The sequence below is a fragment of the Panthera tigris genome, chromosome B3 (genome assembly GCF_018350195.1).
Source record: "Panthera tigris isolate Pti1 chromosome B3, P.tigris_Pti1_mat1.1, whole genome shotgun sequence".
Taxonomy (NCBI): Eukaryota; Metazoa; Chordata; class Mammalia; order Carnivora; family Felidae; genus Panthera; species Panthera tigris.
Window position 1 is genome coordinate 71,714,988 of NC_056665.1, and position 18,507 is coordinate 71,733,494.

The window sequence follows — 18,507 nt, forward strand, 5'->3', positions numbered from 1 at the left end:
CTATAGTAGAAAAAATTTAAAGAAAAATATAAAAAAAAATTTTTTAAATGTTTGTTTATTTTTGACAGAGAGAGAGACAGAGCATGAGCAAGGGAGGGGCAGGGAGAGAGGGAGACACAGAATCCAAAGCAGGCTCCAGGCTCCAAGCTGTCAGCACAGAGCCTGACGTGGGGCTTGAACTTACAAACTGTGAGATTGTGACCTGAGCCAAAGTCAGACGCTCAACCGACTGAGCCACCCCGGTGCCCCTAAGGAAAAATATTTTTAATAAAAATCAAAAACAGAAATAAATATTTTCTCTTTCTGCATTAAAGAAAAAGAAAAGAAATGAAAAAGAAAAAAAAAAAACAAAAATTGAATAGACAGACCAGCGAACAGACTTAAATACGATTGAAATTACATTGTTTTCCCCTAGAAGTCAAACTATGAAGCACTTTATAGTCCGTAAATGAAGCAGGCGGAGAGACGTGTTCCGAAGAGAGGTTGGCCCAGTTGGGTTGGGCTTAGTGTAACAGCTCCATTCTCCACTAGATGGCGCTGCTTAGCTTACTGGGGCGGATTGTTGCGGTGCTTGTAGGTGCCTATGCGCATGCGCGGGAGTGGTCAAAATGGCGTCACCCAACTACCCCGTCTCTAGTATTTGAACTCCGTTCTCCCCGACCAGCAATCGCACACCTGTCCTTTGTCTCCAGCTTTCGTCCACTCCCCGCTTTTACACTGTCCATGACCAAGCCGTCAGGTTGCTAGGCAGCACCTCGCTCCTGAGTTTTATCTCAGATGCGGCTGTGTTTCCCGACCCCTCACTTCTGAGGGACTGCGGTTTTAACCCGTTCTGCCCCTCTGTAGAAGGGTGTCAACGAGCAATGGCCAGTGCCGGCTGCACCCAGGAACATTTATGGGACTGTGCTGCTGCTGATGCCCAGAGACTGAGGCTGGACTCCAGCCCGCCCAGAAAAAGTTCACGCGATCGTGTAGCAGCAGCATTTCAGGGATTATGGAAAATCACAACACGCATCTGGCACCAGGCTTCACCGCCAACGACCTTGTTCCAGCACCGGTGAATGTGGTTGTTCTCCCAGGCCCACTGGGGCCTTTTCGTGTGGGGGGCCACACATCTACCAGATGTCCTCCAAGCAGGGGAACCGCCTCTCCCCATGTGGCCTGAAGACCATTGGACTTCACTCTGCTCCTGGGGATTCGCCCTTCCCACCAGAGCACCACCAGGTATTGAGCTGTGGAGTTTCAGGCTCTGCACTCCCCGTTTATAGAGTCTTAATGGAACTTAAACCCTCTCCTTTCTCCTTTCTCCCTTTTTGGTCCCTGCGGCTGTTTCCACTTTTCCACTTTCTCTCCAGCTGATTTTGAGGGAGGTGATTTTCCTGTAATCTCCCTGGTGTCTCCATCCTCGATCTGCATGCAAAAACAGCCCCCTGCCCCTGCAGCTTCTCTCCAGTTCACCTCTCTGCGCTGCATACCTGCTGATTTCTGTGGTTCAGGTTGTGCAGATTGTTGTGTTAATCCTCATATCAGTTCTCTAGGTGTTCAGAATGGTTTAGTGTTGATCTGGGTGTATTTCATGGATGCAAGACACACACACACACACACACACACAAAACTTCCATGCTGTTCTGCCATCTGGGCTCTGGACTAGGTTTTAAAACAGATACATTGTTAGGGGAACCTGGGTGGCTGAGTTGGTTAAGCATTCAACTTAGGCTCAGGTCATAATCTCATGGTTCATGAGTTCAAGCCTCACATGAGGCTCTGTGCTGACAACTTGGATTCTAGAGCCTGCTTCAGATTCTATGTCTCCTGCTCTCTCTGCCCCTCCCCCACTTGTGCTCTGTCTGTCTCTCTCTAAAATAAATAAGCATTTAAAACAATCCATACATGTTGTTAAATGAAAAAATCTGGATGCTGAGCACCGGGTATACAATATTATCATTTTTGAGTGTGTGTTGGGGGTGTGATTTCCCAGAGATGCATAGAATATTTCTGGATGGGTTTGCATGAAACAGGTAAGAGGAGCTGCCCCCTCCTTCTCCCCATTGCCCCCCGAATAGGCTCTGAGGCTGACAGCATGGAGCCTCTTGGGATTCTCTCTCTGCCCCTCCCATGTGTATGCTCTCTTTTTCTTGAAGTAAATAAACTTTAAAAAATACTAGATATAAGTTACATAGATAAGCAAAGATATGAGGTCTCTGGATAGGGAGAAATTATGAACAAAGTCATAAAGCATTAATAAAAGACACTAAAGAAACCTAATAAGTACAAGGATAAAGCATGTTCATAAAAAAATTCAGTATCCTAAAGATGTGAATTCTCCCAAACAAATCTATACATTTAGTACAACTGGAATTCGTACAATCTATACATTTGGGGCTCCTGGGTGGCTAAGTCGGTTAAGTGTCTGACTTCAGCTTAGGTCATGATGTCACAGCTCGTGGGTTCGAGCCCTGCGTGGGGCTCTGTGCTGACAGCTTAGAGCCTGGAGCCTGTTTCAGATTCTGTGTCTCCCTCTCTCTTTGCCCCTCCCCAACTCACATTCTGTCTCTGTCTCTCAAAACTAAAACATTAAAAAAAAAAGTCAGTTTTTACAAAGAGGAGATGGTAAAGGAGGGGAGGAGTCAAAGTCTTCAACTTAGTTAAGGAGAGACTTTATTATGAGGAATATAAACATCAGTTTCTAATAATAAAGTACTCACACATGGAAATATGAGTGAAGCATCTGAACAAAGTCATGACTAAGTCTTGCCAGTGGTCCAATTATGCAACAAGCTGACACCCTCAGCTGTGTTTAGTTTCTATGATATCAACAATTCTTTGTGCGGAAGGTAGATGCAGAAGCACCGGCTGACCAGAGTGTATGCCGGTCATTCATAGCAGGGAGTGAGCAAATGTGCACAGGTTGGCACCACAACTCCCAACTGGTAAAGTTCCCTTGGCTTGCTTGCTTTTTTTTTTTTTTTTTTTGAGAGAGAGAGAGAGAGAGAGAGAGAGCAAGCAGGTGAGTGAGTGGCAGAGAGAGAGAATCCCACAAGAGCCAGAGAGAGAAAGAGAAAGAGAAGTGGGGCTCACCAGAAGCAGGGTGCTTGATGTGGAACCTGGACTCACAAACCATGAGACCATGACCTGAGCCAAAGTCAGATGCTTATTAGCTGAGCCACCTAGACTCCCTCCCTTGGCTTTCTAAAGGTATGTGGGAAAGAGAGAAAGAGACAGGAAGGGAGGGAGGGAGGAAGGAAGGAAGGGAGGAGGGAAGGAAGGAAGGAAGGAAGGAAGGAAAGAAAGAAGGAAGGAAGGATGTGGTAATGAGTTGAGAAGATCATTCCATTATTTTCCTGCCCCAAACCTTTCTTAAAGCTTCCTTCACATCTTTGTTTCTCAAAGAATAAATAAGGGGGTTCAACATTGGGATTACCACTGTGTAGATCACGGCCACCATGCGGTCTTGAGTCAAGGAGTAGCTGGACCTGGGGCGCAGGTACATAAAAAGTGTTGTGCCATAGAAGAGGCACACAGCAGTGAGGTGGGAAGCACAGGTGGAAAAGGCCTTGAACCTGTACTGGGCTGAGTTCATTCTCAGGATGGTGATGAGGATTAGGAGGTAGGAGACCAAGATGGTGAGGGTGCAGCTCAAAAGGTTGAAACCAGCAAAAATGAAAAGCAAGATCTCACACAGCGAGGTGTCCACACAAGACAGAGACAAGATAGGTGGTCCATCACAGAAGAAGTGAGTGACCACATGGGCACCACAGAATTTCAGACTAAAGATACAGCTTGTGTGGATAAGAGAATTGAGAAATCCTGCACCGTAGGAGCCCACAATGAGAGACAGGCAGATCTCAGGAGACATAGTGAGTGGGTAGAGTAGGGGGTTACAAATAGCAGCATAGCGGTCATAGGCCATGGCAGCAATGAGATAGCACTCGCTGGTGGCGAAACCTGCATAGAAGAACATCTGAGCCATGCAGCCAAAATAGGAAATCACCTTCCTCTTGGCCAAGAAGTTCACCAGGGTCTGAGGGACAACCGTGGAGGAGTAACAGAAGTCCAAGAAGGAGAGGCTCTTCAGGAGAGAGTACATAGGTGTATGCAGAGGGGTGCTCATGTGAATTAGAAGGAACATGATCAGATTTCCCAGCAGAGTGATGGTGTACATGCCCAGGAATACCATGAAGAGCAACCTCTGGAGTTGGGGGTCCCTGGTGAGGCCCAAGAGCTCAAACTCAATCTCTTGGCTCAGGTTTGCCCCTTCCATATTTCTCCAGTGCCCTGGTGTGTAAAGAGGGGACCACCAGAAATGATGTGGAACCCTCAGGGGCTCTCACTGGATTTAGTTCTGCTTTGGCTAAGGACAGCCTTCTGAAGACTGGTCTCACTGAAAAAGTCCTTTGTAGCTGGAACTCGGTCATAGAGAGGGTCTTCTCCACTTGGTTGATTGGATAGTCTGTAAGCATTACTAGAGCAGCAATGAAAAATAGAAAAGCAACATATACCATTTGGTCTCTCAGCGACCTTAAGAAGTTCTCAATAATGAAGCAGTTACTTACCAAATATTTGTTGACAGTCTTCCATATGCTTAGCTCTGTGTTCTTCTTGTCAGCAATACAAAAGTGTCTGACTTTAGGGAGCTTATATTCTAGAGATAGTATATTTTGTGTTAAAGCACTCAGGCTCTGGCATCAGACTGCCAAGTTTCCATGCTGGGACCTCACCACTAACTAGCTGTGTAACCTTGGGAATGTTACTTAACCTCTCTGATTTCAGTTTTCTCATCTGTAAAATAGGGATAATGGCACTAATCTTAAAAGACTGTTGAAAGAATCCAATGAACTAATCCATGCAAAGGCACTTGAACAAAGCCTGGCAGGCTAAGAAAGTTCAAAGAACGTTAGCTTTGATTATTCTCACAAGAGAGACAGACCTAGCACATAACTAAATATGATAAATAAAATGAAACAATGACAAAATTTGGCAAGCAACCCACCACCAAACAATACAAGACAGAGACACTTGTACTAAGCAGGAGTGACTGAACAGGCCTTCAGAGGATCCTGAATATTCTAGGGGAGTTAGGGGTGATTTCTTGGCTCAGCTATAAAATTGCCTCTGTGAACTTGGCACAAGCCAAACCCTACTGTGAGTTCTAACAGTGATGAGGGTTGGGGATGTGGAGACATGGGGATGATGTAGGGCTCTGAAGAGCAAACTGAGACTTTGTTCTTGGGAGCATCCTTTACAAAGTCACCAGTCATTGCCAGGAAACAGGTTCATCCTGGACTGAGAAGCCATTGGAGCCAGAGGGGAAGGAACAGCTCTGTAAAGCTCTGTAAATAAAATGCCTTTCCTACTCAGAGAATGAACGAGGCCATGGATGCACTACCTAAATAAACACCATACTATTTTCCCCTCCATTGGCTGCTCTGCCACCATGTTCCTGAATTACCTTTGGGTTCTGGAGTCAGTTAAGTCAGTTAAGAGCTCTATGGTCTTAGGTGAGGACACTCAGCTGTGAAGACTTTGAAGCCAGATGTAATTGGGTAAGACAGAAAAGTGCGTAAGTGAGCCCCCTCCTCCTGCCCTGAGGAGTGTATGTGAATGACACCACGGAAGATATTGGGAGGATTCGGGAGAGGAGAGCTGAATTCAGCAGGCAAAGATTCTAGTTTATCCCACTAGCAAAGTTCCCAGAATCATCAAACTACCAGGGCAGGAGAAGATTCTAAACATATGAACAACTAACTTTGACTGTCAAGTAGGTAATGAAGGCACTGTGGCCATTGATAGAGTACTGTGAATGGTGACAAGAAAGCATTGTAGTGCCCAAAGAGGTCACACACTCTACTAAAGCTGGGATGCTCAAAATATAAGAGGGCAAATTTGAACACAGAGCATTGGTAACTTCTTTTAAAGCACATGGAGCATAACTCCGTGATTGATTTGATGTCACTGAGGTGTAACATTCAGCCATTCTTAACCCAATAGCTGCTAGTTTGTAATACACCGCATTATTTCAAGGATGTGCGCAGCCCTAGATTTGGGTTGCAAATGTCACTGGCTCCATTGGTTTCAAAGCCAACCCAGCTTCAAGGCAAATTACAAGGACTTCAGAGAAGTGAGTAAAAATCTCAGGATGGAATAACTTACAGGAACTTCAAGGAAGTTGAGAAGTGGTTGTTAAGAGTGGAATAGGACTTCTTGAGATCCAGCTTTGCATCTTTCCTCAATAGACTGTTTCAGTGTGGGTAACTGGTCAAGTATCCCTAATTCTCTGATTAAAAGGATGGACAAAAGCTAAGTCAAGTAGTAATGTGACCAATTATCAGGAGAGCATAGATGAGGTCCAGAGGTGGGATGGGATGGGGTAGGGTGGTAGGTAATACAAGGGATAGCTGATCAGAGGCTCCAGGTTTGTTACTCGCTTTAAGTCCACTCTCTCTCTTCCCCTCTGCTTTCCCCTCTTATTTCTCTTCTCCACTCTGCACTAAATTCAAAATTACTCTGAACATAGAGAGTACACCAAGCGAGGGATTGTGAAGAAATTGACATCTCTGACAGTTTTTCAAAGGATGCTGGAATACCCTCTATTTCTGTTGGCTACAGTTTGTACCTGTGAATGAAAACTAGGAAGAAAACTTAAGGATGGTCTTATCATATGGAAATAGGCTGGGGAGGGGAGTGTCTAGGGGTGAGAACCAATACCTTGGGCCTGTAGGTGAGGGAGGAGTAGGCAAGAGGCTTTATTTACTCTTGCCTCTTTGCCCTCCTCCCTGGGATAGCAGCAGAGCAGGAGCACAGATAGAGAAAAGGCTGCCAAAGGAAGCAGCTAGTGGGTCTCTTTGAGCAATGATGACCCCAAACAGTGGTTCTTAAACATTAAGGTGCCCTTCCCAAGGTTCACTGGAGGAGTTTGCTATATGTGCAGATCCAGGTCCCAACCTCAGAAAATTTGATCCTGTGGGCCCAAATCTGGTGATTCTGAAACAGGTGATCTCTGAACCACACTTCAAGAAACACTAAACCATGGGATACCTGCAGGAACAGACAGATCCTCCTGAGCCACATATAAATATCCTTTTCTAACCTACTGGAATCCTCTGTGTCCTGGAAAATCAGCCCGTGGGTAGGATAGTTGTCTTGGTCATTTTCTTCCTAAATGTGTATCAATAGTCATCAATTTCCAGAAATCGAAGTATTACCTGATGATAATCAAACACCAGAAGAATTTCCTCCTTCAAAGTTGCTTGACATGTTCTTAAGCAAATACTTTATTTCAAGTAAAGCATATGACTTGATGGCAAAGCTGTTATTGCTCTGGGGGTCAGAACACAAGCCTTCAGTAGAAAAACCATAAAGACAAAACCAGATTTACTGGGTACATAGACTGAATCTGGAGATCAGAGATGCTACTGACTTTAACCTCTCACGTGGTGACGGGAGGAAGACAGCCCTGTTCCCCAAGGCATCCCCTCAACTGATCCTGTCCTGAGGAGAGACATCCCTTCCCCTGGGCAGCCTAGTAGCTCACAGCTGGGGAGGATGATGTGTTCACCGATGAGGGTTTAGGAGGCAGCTGAGGAAGTGAGAATAATTGGCCCCAGGTAGACCCATTAATGTGTTGGCAAAGTTAGTAACCTCTCCAAGAGCCTCTATCCTGAGGAATAATAAGGTGATTGGGAAACTGGGAATGGAGAGAATGGATCCACACGAGATCCCTACCAATATGTTCATCATTAGCCCCCAAAGACTGTTCTCTATTGACCCTAAACTTAACTCTTATGTAATTATTATCTGTACTTCCAGTACAGTGGAAGACGAAGTATTCTTGGTGTTCTTGTATGCCATTTTACCAATGTACACTGTAACCTAGACTATGGCTGAGGACCTTCCTGCCCAAGATCATAGTAAAATTAAAGATGTATACTAGTTTCCAAATATTTGGGGATTTTCCAGGGATCTTCCCATTATTGATTTCTAATTTAGTAGCATGTGGTCAAAGAACATACTTCGTATAACTTGAATGCCTGTGAATTTATTGTGACTAATTTTATGGCCCAGAATATGTTCCATCTTGGTGAACACTCCATGTTCACTTGAAAAGAATGTATATTCTGCTGTTCTTGGGTAGAGTGTTCTATAATCATCAGGTCAGCTTACTTGATAGAGTTGTTCAAGTCTACTATATCCTTTCGGATTTTCTGCCTACTTGTTCAGTCAAGGATTGAAATGGGAGTATATTGAAACCTCTAACTATAATTTTGAGTTTGTTTATTTTTCCTTATTGTTCTTTACTTTTTGCTTCAGATATTTTGAAGTTTCTTTATTAGGTAAATAAACATTTAAGATTGTTATGTCCTCTTGATAAATTTACCCACTTATTATAAAATTACTTTCTTTGTGCCTGCTGATACTTTTGCTGTGAAATACACTTTTTCTGATAGAAAAACTGTCACTACAGTTTTGATTACTACTAGAATGGTATATCTTTTTCATTACCTTTACTCTTTTTATTTGCAACTTTTCTGTGCCATTATATTTGCAGAATTTCCCCAAGCAGACCTGAAATCTGGGTCTTTCTAGGATGATGATATGCCTGGAAAACTGATTTCAGATGTACCTTGTCACACAGTAAACATTCAGGAATGTTTTCAGGCTTTACCAGAAAAGCTGGTATGGACTAGGCAAAAATCAAACAAACCCCCTCAAAGGCAACTTTGTGAAGAATGGGGTAAGATCCTCACCCCAATCAGATGCTATCACAGGTAGCTGAATACCTTAATGGAGACCTTGTCCCATTGATAGAGTGCTTCTGTGTCTTCTCTATGCAGGTATCATTCAATTCATTTCTCATATCCTTTATTTATGGTTAAGGAAGTTGTGTCCTTTATTTGAGTCTGTTGGCTTGTCACTCATTAAAATCATTTTGAGAACCAACACTCAAAGTTTTAGGTGTGGCCTTTGTAAACATCATATATCTGGAATTTTTTCTTTTAGCCATTCAGAGTATCTCTGTCTTTATGTTGGTGAGATTGGGGGGTTTTGGTTTTTGGCTTTTTTTTTTTTTTTTTAGTTTTGGGGTCTTTTTGATATACATTGAATTTATTTTTACATCTCATTTTGATTTTTCTATTTATCATACTTTTTCCAATTTGCTTCCCTCTCCCATTCTCTGACCTTATTTTTATTTCCTTTTGGGTTCAATTTTATTTAGTTTTTTAAGGTTTATTTTTATGTTTGAGAAAGAGAGAGAGCATGCGTGCAAGTGAGGGAGGAGCAGAGAGAGTGGGGGGCAGAGGATCTGAAGCAGGATCCACGCTGACAGCAGGAAGCCCAATGCAAGACTCTAACTCACAAACTGAGATCATGACCTGAGCCAAAGTCAGACTTTCAACTGAATGAGCCCCAAGTGCCCCTCTTTGTTTTTCAGTGTACTTTTCCCCCTTCCACTGATTCTTCTCTTTCTATTAGTAGCTATCCTTAAGTATTTAACAATAATATTTAGCAGTCTATCAGATATGCTTAAACCCATGAGTTTATAATGATATGTAAGTAAATTCGTTGATCACTGGGTTAGTTACCTATTGCCATACAACAAATTCTCCCCCAACTTAGTTAAATCAATAAATTTATTATTTTATGCTACTTGGGAGTGATATACTGTAATTTCCACAATATCCTATTGGTTACACAGGTTGGCCCTATTCACTGTGGGAGTGGACAACACAGGGGTATCAATACCAGGACGTGAAAATCTTTGGGGCCATCTTGAAGACTGGCTATCAAAATCTGCCCTCTGGCCCTCAATGATTCATGTCCACCTTACATGCAAAATACACTCATCTGCTCTCAAGGCCCTCCACAGTCACATCTCATTACAGTGTTAGCTCAAGTCCATGATCACATCATCCATATCAGGTACAGGTATGGATGAAATTCATTAAGTAGAGTTACACAGCATTTCTCCTGTACAATTCCTTTCAGTCATAAGACTGATGAGCTAAACACACAAGTTACATCTGGCTTCTACACTCACAACATATAATGGCAGGACAGAGATGGGATAACTACTATAGAATAAAGATGGGGGGTAAGGGAAGGTAGGCACACAAAAGTCATTGAGTCATAGAAATTCTGAAAGCCAGTAGGCACTTGTTGGCAATTCCTTGATTAGGATTCAAGTCCTGGGAAATTCTCTGTGGTTCCTGGCTCCACCTCTGAGATCACGGTTCTGCTCACTGAACTCTCCTATATATGAAAACTAGCCTGTGTTTGTGGCTGAGTAGTTTTCGTGGTTTGCTTCCTGGCTGAAGAAGTTTGGCAAATCAAAACACTTCGTTTTATTTTCTACTGTTCTACAGCTCAAGCTGGTAGTGGTTCTGCCACTATTATTCTCTTAAAAACTTCTCTGAATCTTACTAGGATTTGTCTGCTAGACAAAAATCGCATTAATACATGTCTTTGAGATAACTCTCTTCCTTGAGCCTCTGCTGAAACTGCTGAGGCACAATACCTGTGAGCTTTTTAGAAACCCTATTGTTTGAACTAATCTCTGAGGTACCACCACCTTGGATCTTTATATGGTCTTTTTTTTCTTTTAAGATAAAAAAATTTGTTATTATTTTTTCAGCTTATTTATTTATTTTGAGAGGGAGAGCGAGCAGGGGATGGGCAAAGTGAGAGGGAGAGAGAGAATCCCAAGCAGGCTCTGCACTGTTAGTGCAGAGCCCAATGTGGGACTTGAACTCACAAACCATGAGATCATGACCTGAGCTGAAATCAAGGGTTAGATGCTTAACTGACTAAGCCGCCCAGGTGTCCTGTATCTTTATATGGTCTTAACAAAATTTACTGTCTTCTTCAACTTCATCTTGAGACAATGTTGTCCTAAGAATGCCTTAAGTTTTACGTTTCCCACTTGCCATTTGTTAGTGTTAACTTTAAATCCTAAATAGGTATGGACCAAACAATAGAGGTCCAAATGCACAAATCAAAATCTGATAGATATGAAATAAGTAGATAAGTCCACAATCATAGTTGGAAATTTCAACATCCCTCTCTAAACACTGTATATATCTACTAGATTATAAACACGGACATGGAGGGACACCTTGCTGGCTCAGTTGGTAGAGCATGTAACTCTTGATCTCAGGGTCATAAGTTTGACCACCACCTTGGGCTTAGTGCCTACTTGAAAAAAAAAAGATATGGAAAATCTGGATCACACCATCAGCCCAGGATCTTATTGAAATTTATACAGCATTCCACTAAACAACAGAATAGGCATACTTTTTAAGCATCCGAACATACACCAAGATGGATCATATCCTGGGTCATAAAACAAACTTCAGCAACTCTAAAATACTTGAGAGGTGTCTGGTGGCTCAGTCAGTTAAGTGTCCAACTCTTGATTTTGGCTCAGGTCATGATCCCAGGGGCATGGGATCAAGCCTCATGTTGGGCTCCATGCTGAGCATGGAGCCTGCTTAGTATATTCTCTCTCTCTCTCTCTCTCTCTCTCTCTCTCTCTTTCTCTCTCTCTCTCTCTCTCTTTCTCTCTTTCTCTCTCTCCTCCCTGCCATTCTCTCCCACTCCTGTTCTCACTCTCTCTCTTTCTCAAATAAATCAAACAAAATAATCGAAATAGTACAGAATATGTCCTCTAATCATAATTGCAACAAACCAGAAATAAATAAGAGAACAGGAAATAGGAAAATATGCAAACACCTGAACTTTAAACAAAACAAATATGAATAATTTATGGATAAAAAAGAAGTCTCAAGGAGAATCAAAATTACACTGAACTGAATAAAAATTAAAATACAACATATTAAAATTTGTGGGAAACAGCTAAAGCAGAGCAGAAAAATACATTTATAGTAATAAATGCTTATATCTTAAGAAACTAAAAAAGAGCAAAACAAACCCAAAGCAAGCAGAAGAAGGGAAATTATATGGGGAAAAACTGAGAGCTTTCCCCCTAAGGTCAGGAAAAAGATAGGGATGTCCACTCTCACCACTGTTATTCAACATAGTATTGGAAGTCTTAGCCTCAACAGACAACACAAAGAAATAAAAGGCATCCAAATTGGCCAGGAGGAAGTCAAACTTTCACTCTTCACAGATGACATGATACTCTATATGGAAAACCCCAAACATTCCACCAAAAAACCAAATGCACAGAAATCGGTTGCATTCCTATACACCAACAATGAAGCAACAGAAAGAGAAATCAAGGAATCAATCCCATTTACAATTGCACCCAAACCCATAAAATACCTAGGAATAAATGTAACCATAGAGGTGAAAAATCTATACACTGAAAACTATAGAAAGCTTATGAAAGAAATTGAAGAAGATACAAAAAATGGAAAAAGATTCCATGCTCCTGGATAGGAAGAACAAATATTGTTAAAATGTCAATACTACCCAAAGCAATCTACATATTCAACGCAATCCCTATCAAAATAACACCAGCATTCTTCACAGAGCTAGAACAAACAATACTAACATTTGTATGAAACCAGAAAAGACCCCAAATAGCCAATGTAATCTTGAAAAAGAAAACCAAAGCAGGAGGCATCACAATCCCGGACTTCAAGATGTATTACAAAGCTGTAATCATCAAGACAGTATGGTGCTGGCATAAAAACAGATGCTCAGATCAATGGAACAGAATAGAGAACCCAGAAATGGACCCACAAACATATGGCCAACTAAGCTTTGACAAAGCAGGAAAGAATATCCAATGGAATAAAGACAGTCTCTTCAGCAACTGGTGCTGGGAAAACTGGACAGCGACATGCAGAAAAATGAACCTGGACCACTTTCTAACACCACACATAAAAATAAACTCAAAACTGGAGCACCTGGGTGGCTCAGTCAGTTAAGCGTCTGACTTCAGCTCAGGTCATGATCTCACAGATCATGAGTTCGAGCATCACCTTAGGCTCTGTGCTGACATCTCAAAGCCTGGAGCCTGCTTTGGATTCTGTGTCTCTCTCTCTTTCTGCTCTCCCCCTGCTCACATGCTGTCTCTTTCTCAAAAATAAATAAAGATTAAAAAAAAATAAACTCAAAACGGATGAAAGACCTAAATGTAAGACAGGAAGCCATCAAAATCCTTGAAGAAAAAGCAGGCAAAAACCTCTCTGACCTCAGCTGCAGCAACTTCTTACTCAACACGTCTCCAGAGGCTAGGGAAACCAAAGCAAAAATGAATCATTGGGACCTCATCAAAATAAAAAGCTTCTGCACAGCAAAGGAAACAACAAGCAAAACTAAAAGGCAACCAATGGAATGGGAGAAGATATTTGCAAATGACATATCAGATAAAGGGTTAGTATCCAAAATCTATTAAGAACTTATCAAACTCAACACCCAAAAAACAAATAATCCATTGAAGAAATGGACAAAAGACATGAATAGACACTTCTCCAAAGAAGACATCCAGATGGCCAACTGACACATAAAAAAATGCTCAACATCACTCATCATCAGGGAAATACAAATCAAAACCACAATGAGATACCACCTTACACCTGCCAGAATGGCTAACATTAACAACTCGGGCAACAACAGATGTTGGTGAGGATGCGGAGAAAGAGGATCTCTTTTGCATTGCTGGTGGGAATGCAAGCTGGTGCAGCCACTCTGGAAAACAGTATGAAGGTTCCTCAAAAAACCAAAAATAGAAATACCCTATGACCCAGCAATTACACTACTAGGTATTTATCCAAGGGATACAAGTATGCTGTTTCAAAGGGACACATGCACTCCCAAGTTTATAGCAGCACTATCAACAATAGCCAAAGTATGGCAAGAGCCCAAATGCCCACTGATGTAAAGAAGATGTGGTGTGTGTGTGTGTATATATATATATATATATATATATATATATACACACACACACATATACAATGGAGTATTACTTGGCAATTAAAAAGAATGAAATCTTGCCGCTTGCAACTATGTGGATGGAGCTAGAGGGTCTGACTTCAGCTCAGGTCAAAATGCTAAGCGAAATTAGTCAGAGAAAGGCAGATATCATATGACTTCACTCATATGAGGACTTTAAGATACAAAACATGAACATAAGGGAAGGGAAACAAAAATAATACAAAGACAGGGAGGGGGACAAAACAAAAGAGACTCATAAATATGGAGAACAAACTGAGGGTTACAGGAGGGGTTGTGGGAGGGGGGATGGGCTAAATGGGTAAGGGGCATTAAGCAATCTACTCCTAAAATCATTGTTGCACTATATGCTAACTAATTTGGATGTAAATTTTAAAAATAATATCAAAAAAATAAAAAAGAAGGGGAATAAAGATAAGAGCAGAAAAAATGAAATTGAAAATAGAAAACTAGAAAAATCTGAACAAAATGTGGCTCTTTGAACAAATCAACCATCTTAATAAACCTCTATCAAGACTGACAAATTAAAAAGACACAAGTTACCAATATCAAGATTGAAACAGTAGATAATCACTACAGAGCCCACAGACATGAAAAGAATCATAAGAGCATAGGTCAAACAACTCTACCCAAATTCAACAACTTAGACAAGATCGATCAATTCCTAAAAAATAAAAAAAATTATAAAAATCGCTCAATACAAAATAGATAATAGGTAATTGGGTTCCTAGTTTTAAAAATCCTTACAAATAAATCTCTAGATCTAGATGGTTTCAGTGGCTAGTTCCACCAAATGTTTAGAAAAGAATTACACCAGTTCTACATAATCTCTTCAAGAAAATAGAATCCTTTCCAAATCATTTAATGGAGCCAGTATTACCATGATACCAAAGCACACCAAACCCAAACCAAAAACCAGAACAACACACACACACACACACACACACCCCTCATGAATATAGACACAAAAGTCTGCAACACAATATTAGCAAACAAAATCTAACCATGTATATAAAAAGAATTATGCACCATGACTAAATGGGATTGATTCTGGGGATGCAAGATTGGTTCAACATTTGGAAAGCCGTCAATAAATCCACCATATTAATAGGCTAAAGAAGAAAGTCACACAATATCATCTAATGCACAAAAAACACTTGACAAAATTCAACACTCATTCATGTGAGGAAAAAAACAACTTCTCAAAAAGTTAGGAGTAGAGGAAAATTAGCCTAATAAAACCTACAGCTAACATCATACTTATGGTAAAAGACTGAATACTTTTCCCTTTAGAAGTAGGAACAAGGCAGGATATCTGCTCTTACCATCCTTATACATCATTGTACTAGAAATCCTAGCCAGTGTAAGAATGAAAGAAAAGGAAACAAAAGGCATCCGTACTGGAAAGGAAGAATTATAACTATCCCCTTTTCCAGTTGACATGACTATCTAGGCAGATGAATCCACAAAATTCTCAGTGAACTGAGAAATTTCTTTTCTCAAAGAAGCTACCAACAAATTAACCAACAAAACTCCTAGAATAAGAGTTCAGTGAGGCTGCAAGATACAAGATCAAGATATAAAAATAAAAGAATAAAGTGGAAGGAATCATTCTAACCAATTTTAAGACAGTTTTACCCAATTTTACAGTTAACAAAAACATGGTATGGACAGGTGGATAAATACATTGATCAATGGGACAAAATAGAGAACCCAGAAATAGAACTTACACAAATATGCCCAATTGATTTTTGACAAAGGTGCAAAAGCAAGTCACTGGTAGAATGATAGTCTTTTCAACAAATGGTGCTGGAGCAATTGAATAACCATAGGTAAAAAATAAATTAAAAAAAAAAAACTTCAATCTAAACCCTACATCTTATACAAAAAATAACAAAGTGGATCATAAATGTAAAAGAGGGGTGCCTGGATGGTTCAGTCGGTTATGTGTCCGACTCTGGGTTTTGGCTCAGGTAATGATCTCACAGTTTGTGAGTCTGCACTGACAGCATGGAGCCTGCTAGGGATTCCCTGTCTCCCTCTCTTTGTCCCTCTCCTGCTGCACGTTCATGTATGTGTGCGCGCACGTGTGCCCTCTCTCTCAATATAAATAAACTTAAAAAACGTAAATGAGGAGGCATCTTTGAGGTAGACACCATGAGCAAAGCTCACGCTCCTGTGTTGGAAAAATTTATAGACAAGAAATTATCATTGAAATTAAATGGTGGCAGATGTCCAAGGAATATTGCTGGGGTTCGATCCCTTTACGAATCTTGTGATAGATCAGTGTGTGGAGATGGCACTAGTGGGCAACAGAACAATATTGGAATGGTGGTAATTCAAAGAAATAGTATTATCATGTTAGAATTCTTGGGACAAGTATAAACAATGGGTGTGTTTACCGGAAGAAACCAACTGCTTCCACATGTCCCCTCTCCTAGCACCTGTTTTACTACAAAATACAAATCAGGCTATGCATTTTCTTATTGAACTTTTTTTTTTTTTGCTAAATAAACGTTCATAATAGTCAAAAAATGTAAATGATAAAACTATAAAGTTTATCAGAGAAAACATAGGAGAAAATCATCAGGACCTAGTTCTTGGTAAAGAGTTATTAGAAATGACACTTAAAAGCATGATTGGGGTGCCTGGGTGGCTCAGTCAGTTAAGTATCCAACTTCAGCCCAGGTCATGATTTCACTGTTGGTGAGTTTGAGCCTCACGTTGGGCTCTACTGGCAGCTCAGAGCCTGGAGCTTGCTTTGGATTATGTGTCTCCCTCTTTCTGCCCCTCCCTTACTAGTGCTCTCTCTCTCTCAAAAATTTTTTTTAAAAAAGCATGATCCATAGAAGACAAAAATTGATAAACTGGACTTCATCAAATTTAAAAACATTTGCTCGGGGCGCCTGGGTGGCGCAGTCGGTTAAGCGTCCGACTTCAGCCAGGTCACGATCTCGCGGTCCGTGAGTTCGAGCCCCGCGTCAGGCTCTGGACTGATGGCTCGGAGCCTGGAGCCTGTTTCCGATTCTGTGTCTCCCTCTCTCTCTGCCCCTCCCCCGTTCATGCTCTGTCTCTCTCTGTCCCAAAAATAAATAAAAAACGTTGAAAAAAAAAATTAAAAAAAAAAATAAATAAAAAAAAATAAAAACATTTGCTCTACAAAAGGCTCTGTTAAGATGAAAAAACAAACACAACCTCTATCAAAACAAAACAAAACAAAACAAAAACACCAGCAATCTTCACAGAGCTAGAACAAACAATCCTAAAATTTGTATGGAATCAGAAAAGACCCCAAATAGCTAAAGCAATCCTAAAGAAGAAAACCAAAGCAAGAAGCATCACAATCCCAGACCTCAAGATATATTACAGAGCTGTAATCATCGAGACAGTATAGTACTGGCACAAAAACAGACACTCAGATCAATGGAACAGAACAGAGAACCCAGAAATGGACCCACAAACATATGGCCAACTAATTATTGACAAAGCAAGAAAGAATATCCAATGGAATAAAGACAGTCTCTTCAGCAAATCGTGCTCGGAAAACTGGACAGCGACATGCAGAAAAATGAACCTGGACCACTTTCTTACACCATACACAAAAATAAACTCAAAATGGATGAAAGACCAAAATGTAAAACAGGAAGCCATCAAAATCCTAGAAGTCCTAGAGGGGAAAAACAGGCAAAGACCTCTTTGACCTCGGCTGCAGCAACTTCTTACTCAACACGTCTCCAGAGGCAAGGGAAACCAAAGCAAAAATGAATCATTGGGACCTCATCAAAATAAAAAGCTTCTGCACAGCAAAGGAAACAATCAGCAAAACTAAAAGGCAACTGACAGAATGGGAGAAGATATTTGCAAACGACATATCAGATAAAGCGTTAGTATCCAAAATCTATAAAGATCAAACTCAACACCCAAAAAAACAAATAATCCAGTGAAGAAATGGACAAAAGACGTGTATAGTCACTTCTCCAAAGAAGACATCCAGATGGCTAGCAGACACATGAAAAATGCTCAACATCACTCATCATCAGGGAAATACAAATCAAAACCACAATGAGATACCACCTTACACCTGCCAGAATGGCTAACACTAACAACTCAGGCAACAACAGATGTTGGCAAGGATGCGGAGAAGGAGGATCTCTTTTGCACTGCTGGTGGGAATGCAAACTGGTGCAGCCATTCTGGAAAACAGTATGGAGGTTCCTCAGAAAATTAAAAATAGAACTCCTCTATAGCCCAGCAATTGCACTACTAGGTATTTATCCAAGGGATACAGGTATGCTGTTTCAAAGGGACACATGCACTCAAATGTTGAGAGCAGCACTGTCAAACAAGACATGGTATATATATATACAATGGAGTATTACTCGGCAATCAAAAAGAATGAAATCTTGATGTTTGCAGCTATGTGGATGGAACTAGAGGGTATTGTGCTAAGCGAAAATAGTCAAAGACAAATATCATATGACTTCACTCATATGAGGGCTTTAAGAGACAAAACAGATGAACATAAGGGAAGGGAAGCAAAAATAATATAAAAACAAGGAGGGGGACAAAACATAAGAGACTCTTAAGTAT

General features: G+C 40.9%; 1 protein-coding gene and 1 pseudogene across 1 annotated transcript; one reads left to right on the top strand and one right to left on the bottom strand.

The window, feature by feature from the left end:
* Positions 1-3,271: 3,271 nt before the first annotated feature.
* LOC102949737 (olfactory receptor 5AU1) lies at positions 3,272-4,276 on the bottom strand. Its single transcript, XM_015541678.2, has one exon. It carries the CDS (start codon positions 4,259-4,261, stop codon positions 3,326-3,328), a length of 936 nt encoding a protein of 311 aa, XP_015397164.2. The 5' UTR covers positions 4,262-4,276; the 3' UTR covers positions 3,272-3,325.
* Positions 4,277-16,022: 11,746 nt separating this feature from the next.
* Positions 16,023-16,352, top strand: LOC107180495 (annotated as a pseudogene).
* Positions 16,353-18,507: the final 2,155 nt, after the last annotated feature.